This window comes from Capsicum annuum, chromosome 7 (genome assembly GCF_002878395.1).
Source record: "Capsicum annuum cultivar UCD-10X-F1 chromosome 7, UCD10Xv1.1, whole genome shotgun sequence".
Taxonomy (NCBI): domain Eukaryota; kingdom Viridiplantae; phylum Streptophyta; class Magnoliopsida; order Solanales; family Solanaceae; genus Capsicum; species Capsicum annuum.
The window spans coordinates 101,279,326-101,285,878 of record NC_061117.1 but is presented as its reverse complement, the minus strand read 5'-3'; the positions used below and the strand labels follow the sequence as shown (position 1 = coordinate 101,285,878).

The 6,553-nt window shown below is 34.5% G+C and overlaps 1 protein-coding gene across 1 annotated transcript; it reads right to left on the bottom strand.

The window, feature by feature from the left end:
• Positions 1-2,448: 2,448 nt before the first annotated feature.
• On the bottom strand, positions 2,449-4,366 carry LOC124885753. Its single transcript, XM_047394003.1, has 3 exons — positions 3,948-4,366; positions 2,742-2,937; positions 2,449-2,631 (listed from the first exon to the last, which is right to left on the bottom strand). Exons 1-3 carry the CDS (start codon positions 4,364-4,366, stop codon positions 2,449-2,451), a joined length of 798 nt encoding a protein of 265 aa, XP_047249959.1.
• Positions 4,367-6,553: the final 2,187 nt, after the last annotated feature.

Below are 6,553 nucleotides of genomic sequence, written 5' to 3'. Positions count from 1 at the left end.
CTGCATTTGCGATAATTGAAAGTTGTTGTGTGACTCAGAGAACCCTGGTCTGCTGAGATATTATTAACAGATAAGTATGCTATCCTCTTCTTGTTTCCCTTCAAATTTTTGGATCTGAGGAAATTGACCCCATCTTCTGTTGCTTGTAATCCATAGATCTGATAGTTTTGAAGAAAAAGAAAGTCTTGATGTCGTAAATATTCAGCTAGTCGCCTATATCTCAGGTTTTTGTAGCTCAATTTAGTTTATCTACACTTTCTTGATGCTAGGAACTGATTACTGTAAAAGCTTAATAATACATGCAATTTCATTGATGATACATACTTCTGTATACATATTACATGTAAACTATTGAGGTTGAATATTTTCCTGCCCCTTATCATCTTGCTGGTATGATCCTCAAGTATGGACTCTGCCATTTGTCACTATTTATAATGGCTTTACCTCTTTTCTCTAATTGTTGATATCTTGTGATGGTGAATGCACCTTTATCTATTTCTAAGTTAGCTAAATAATCAGCTACCTAATTGTTGTCCCTATAGATATGTTGATAATGAGCTTGCTTGTTTTGCATTAAACTATGTATCTGTTTGACTGTATTTGATATTCTTCATGGACACAACTATTCATTTGTCAATACCTTTTGCATGAGTAGGGGTCCATCTGAATGATAATTTTATTGTGCTTTGATTGTGAACAATGCTTAACTGCATGTAAAATTGCATTATCCTCTGCTTGCATACATCTTTATAATGATGTGGTTCTCCCTTAGAAAATAAGACATCTCCATTCTCATTCCTCAAACAAAAAGCATAGGAACTTCCTCCTTTCTCTCCTCTCATAGCTCCATCTGTGTTGTATTTTACCCATCCCTTCTCCGGAGCCTTCCATAGTACTGTATGGCTTTCACTCTTGTTTGTAATTTGCTCATCTCTACAATTATATATGGCCATTCTATTGGGAATTCCATTGCTAGCTTCCTAACCTTCAACATCATTCTAAGATTCCTTGTAACATTATATATGATCCTCAAACCTATAGTTTCCTTATCTTCATGTTTCTTTTTGTTCCTTCTCCTCCACAGTATCCACAGAATCATGCTAGGAAGAGTAAAGTAATATGGCTTTTCTCTTCCTTTTACTTCAGCATTCCACCATCTTAGGATTGTTCCCCTTAGAGTCAGATTGTGAATATGAATACCTGCAAAATAAGAAAAATAGGACCAAGTCCTGTTAGCTTGAAAAGAATTCCTGAAGACATGAGCTATTGTCTCCACTTTCGAGTCATTACAACACCAGCACTTAGATGGCTCCTGCATCCCCTATGTCCTAATAGTATCATCCATAAGAATTCTTCTTCTCCATAGTCTCCACATGAAGAAACTAATCTTAAAAGGTACAACTTTCACCCATATCTTCTTGAAAATATTATCAATCCCTTCCCTATTCCTTATATACTGCTAGGCTGATTTAACTGTGAACACACCTTTTGGGTCAATACTCCATATAGGTCAATCCTCCTCTACACCTGATAGAGGGCTGATTTTGTTATTAACATGATCTGCTACTTCATCAGTGAATAAAGCTCTAATTACTTTTTCATCCCATGTATTATTTCTGATCAATTCTTTAAGCTGCCTATACTGACTTTGTTCTTCATTAGCTCTTTCCATTATAGAATATAAATTTCCTTGTCCAGTCTAGTTATCCAACCATATGTCACTGTTTCTTTGCCTTACTTGCCATACTATCAAATGCTCCACCATGTCTCTTGCCAATAGCATTTTCTTCCACACTTGTGATCCACCTACACTAATTTTCCACCTTGCTAATTTTGGATGCTCCTTTTTGCAGTATTTATTGAACATATACTCCATCCAAATTGTTTTTGTAGTCCTAAAAGACCACCACAGCTTACCAAAAAGTTCTATAGAGTCATCAACAATCCTTCTAAAACCCAACCCCCTTCCTCTTGTGGTAAGCTCAAAGTTTGCCATTTCACCCAATGCCTTCCCTTCTCTCTAATTTTACTACTCTAAAAAAATTGAGCTAGTATTCTTTAAATAGTATTCAATACATTCATGGGAGGGTTCAATACTGATAAACAATGTATTGGGATGCTTTGTAAAACATGCTTGATCAGCACAACTCTACCTCTATAAGAAAGCAATTGGCCCTTCCACGCCTGCACTTTGCTAGCAATTTTTTTCAGTAATTGCTGATAGTAATCCTTTTTATTTATCATGTAAAATATTGGACACCCTAGATAAAGGAAAGGAAATTCTCTTATCAAAATACCAGTAGCCACTTCTGCTAACACCTTTATTCCATTAGATACTCCTTTGTGCAAATAAATTGCACTTTTCTCTTTGTTTATTTTCTGTCCTGATATTTCCTCATATTTATCCAAAACTATAGTGACCAACTGTAAAGTTTTCACTTCATCTTTTCACAATATGATCATATCATCTGGAAAAGCAAGGTGATTCAATTTTGGACTTCCTCTTGGCATCCCAAATAGCTTGAACTCCTTCTTTTGTATCAATCTCTTCAGTGATCTTGATAGCACCTCTGCTTCTATTATAAACAAAGTTGGTGATAATGGATCCCCTTGCTCAACCCTCTTATAGATCTAGAAAATCCATTAGGTTGAACATTTAACAGTATTGAATACCAATTATTTTCCAACAGTCTAAAGACCATGTCTATCAACACCTTTGAAAAACCAAATGATCTCAATACCTTTGTTAAAAATAGCCATTCCACTCTATCATATGCTTTCATCATGTCAAGCTTTAAGACCATGTTAGGTGGCTTACCTCTCTTTCTAATTTCTAATATAATTTCTTGAAATACCAATACATTTTCAGCAATACTCCTTCCTTGAACAAAACCTCCTTGTTCTGGAGATATCAATTGCGGTAAAATTCCTTTAATCCTTTCATGACCAATTCTTGAAAAAATCTTATTGACAAAATTACCAAGAGAGATAGGAATCAGGTCTGTAAAATTATTCACTACTAACTTCTTTGGTAACAAAACCAAATTAGTATGAGTAATAAATCGGGGAAGTTGAAATCCACAAAAGAAATCTTTTACCATTTTATGAATGTCCTGCTTAATAATCTCCCAAGCATCTTGGTAGAATGCCCCTATCATCCTATCTGGTCCACCTGCACTATCTCTATTCAGTCCTATCACTACTTTTTTGACCTCATCCTTATCAGGAATTCTCATTATTTCTGTATTTTGTTCATCAGTCACCACTTTTGGTATTTTCTCCAGCATGCTGAAATCTTCTACATATTTTTTTTTGGTGAACTATTTATGGAAAAAATTGACTACAGGCTCTACAATATCTAGTACTTCCTCTAACCATTCTCCTTTTTCATTCTGTATCTTACTGATCCTGACCCTGCTTCTCCTTCTTTTTATAATAGTATAAAAGAATTTGGTGTTTATCTCTCCATCCCTAAACCATTCATACCCAGCCTTTTGTCTCTAGTAATCTTTTTCCCTTTTTAACTGCATATTCAGTTTAATATGAGCGTTAAGCAGATTAGCTCTGTTCATTCCACAGGATCCTCCTCCAATTGTTTTTCTCTTACTCTGATAATGTCCTCCAGTGTAGCAGTTTCCAGGAAAATATTACCAAAATTCTCTTTACTCCATTTAGCTAAGGCTGATTTAGTGTTTTTCAACTTCTATTTAAACACTATAAAAGGATTTTCTTCAATCTGTGAATTCTAATTCTATTTAATCACCTCCAAACATGCTTTCTCTTTTAACCAAAAATTTAGAAATCTAAAAGATCTAACTATCTGCTCATTCTTTGTTTCGCAATGAATTAGCATAGGATAATGATCTGATCCATTCCTAGCTAGATACTCTACTTCGATTTGCTGAAATATATTTTGCAATCTATCATTGTATAAAACCCTGTCTAACCTCTTGAAAATGCAATCCTCATCTGTTCTCCCATTCCACCAAGTGAATTTACTCCCTTTAAACTGTATTTCTTCCATATTACATAAACTAATCCACTGATTAAATTCTTGAGTTTCATTAAAAGTAACAGGTAAATCCCCCACCTTTTCTTCCTCACTTCTTGTTACATTAAAATCCCCTCCTACTAGCCAAGGCAGTTGATATGAATCTGATAAATCAGTTAATGAATCCCACAGTAACAAACTCTTATTTGCATTACATTTAGCGTACACTAAAGTAAACAACAATGAGATGCCTGCATTTTGATTGGAAACTTTTAGAGTTAACTGCTGCTCTTCATCCTTCACAATACTACATTCTACATTCTCTTCCATGAATGCCCAAATCTTTCCAGATACATTTAGTACAGCATGTTTCATACCCAGCCTTCTCCTCCTATACTCTTCAATATACTAACCATCTTGGAAAGGTTCCATTAATCCAATAAAGTAAAACTAGCATCTTTTTTGCATTTTTATCAGTCTAGTAAAAACTTGTCGTGTATTAACTGACATTATGTTCCAAATCAATGCATTCATTTGGATTTTGATTTAGCTGTGTGACTCCTTGTATGCATTGTTTGTGATGTAGCCTCTACTCCAGTACCACTCTTTTTCTTTTTCTTTATTTCTCCTTGCTTCTCCTCCATAGCCTCTATTTGTTTGGGTAACAGATCTGCTACTTTATCCAGGTGATTGATATTTTATTCAGATCATTCTCATTAAGGTCTTTCTTTATCTGATTACTATTTTATATCTTGTTCTGCACTTGTATTTCTATGGGTGTAATCCCCTCTAATACCATCAACTCTTGTAATTCTTCATCATATACCTGCAGCTGTATTTTTTTGTTCCCTTCTTCCTGTACACAGTGATCCCTATCAGTATGTGATATCTTTTTCTTGCTACTCTCTTCACTTGGTTCCAAGATTTCGCTGGAATTACTCTAATCCTCCATTCTGTTATATCTTTTTCACAATTATTATTTGCATCCCTATAGACTACCTCCTGATTTATTTGCTTTTCATCAGTTGTCTTATCCCCTTGACTAACAACTTTGCCTTTGTCAAAACTTTTAGTGACTCATTCTTTTGTACTGATGTTTTCTCCCCCTTCCTAAAACTTTTCCTTCTTTGTCATTATTGGTATTATCCATGTTATTTGTATCTTCAAGAGCTGCAAAAGTATTTAACATCTGCAGTTCCTTTTTATCTTCCTCATTCAACTCCCCTAGAATGTGACCAAATCTATCTTTTTTATATCTATTTTTCCTTGTCATCCACTAATGATTGGTATTGATTACTCTCTTTGTATTATTCTGATTATATGCTTGACTCCTCTGCATATTATTCTCTTTGTCTTTTATCTTTGTTCCTGCATTCTTACTTTTCTGCTTCTATTTGTCATATAACTCTGGATGTTTATACCAACAACTTTCTTCATCATGTCCTTGTAAAGATCATTCTGTACAATACTTTGGCATGTAATCATACTGAATTTGGTCCCACTTGGATTTGATTTCCCCTGTAGCTTTATTCTCTTCATTAATTTGAATCTTTTGGGGTAATTTTGCTACTAGGTCAACCTCCACTTTTACTCGTGCACAGCTAGGTCTAGTATGATTTTTAGTAGCTATATCAACTATAAGAGGTTTTCCAACTGCTTAAGCAATAGAAAAGATTGCATCTTTTGCAAAAAAATTCAGCGATAAATCTAGCATGGATATCCATGCTACTGCAACTGTGGTTTCAAATCTGGTTCAAACCATGGATCCCATTTCAATGACCTCATCTGCTAGTATTTCTCCATTGAGCCAATGTAAAAAGCTACAGTTAACAATAATTACACATAGTCCTCAGACATCTCCAGTCTTAATAATACATGCCTTTCATCCAATACTCCATTGGTGAATTGCCCTTTCATACCACATTGATTTGGGATGATTTTATGTAAAACTTCAATATGTGGCTTACCATATGAGAATTTACCAATTATATCATATTGTAAATTCTTTTGCATGAAAGGATTTCGCACCTCTGATGATTTCCACATCATAGGAGGCTCTCCATGTAGCATAATAATGGGTTTAGGTGGAACCCTAATATTAGTAATATCTACCACTGTTGGTTTCAATAGATCTATATATTTCTTATTTCCATCTCTTTTTTGAATGTTTTGATTATTGTCCTCAATATTTTGGAAGTTACTATTATCCGGTGGGATAGTCCCACCGACTATGGTGGCCATATTGGCTAGAGAAGCTACAATTTTGGTAATTGTAGTCAATAGGTTTTAGGGTTTAGTCGCAGGAAGAAGTTTTGTCTTTAAGGCAGTTATTTTACCATGATTTGTGGGGGATCTATTGGTGGAGTGGTATAAAGAGGGATATTGCAGAGTTTGTATGTATTATTTAGTTCAATTTCTCCAAAAATATTTTATCAGTTATTTTCTATATTCTTAATTTTTTTTGGCAATGGTTTAGCTTGGATTCACTCATGATTCTAAGCATTGTGTTATGACTAGAGGGTAGTGTTGAGCTATAACATTCAGGGCTATCAAAATCTATAA

Bases quoted from the DNA above. Each gene is read 5' to 3' on its own strand.
- LOC124885753 (XM_047394003.1), bottom strand. From the start codon at position 4,366: ATGAAACATGCTGTACTAAATGTATCTGGAAAGATTTGGGCATTCATG. The intron at 2,938-3,947 runs GTTAGACAGGGT...TGGTCATGAAAG, and splicing joins GAGGATTGCATTTTCAAGAG to GATTAAAGGAATTTTACCGC. The intron at 2,632-2,741 runs GTATTGAGATCA...TGGATTTTCTAG, and splicing joins AATGGCTATTTTTAACAAAG to ATCTATAAGAGGGTTGAGCA.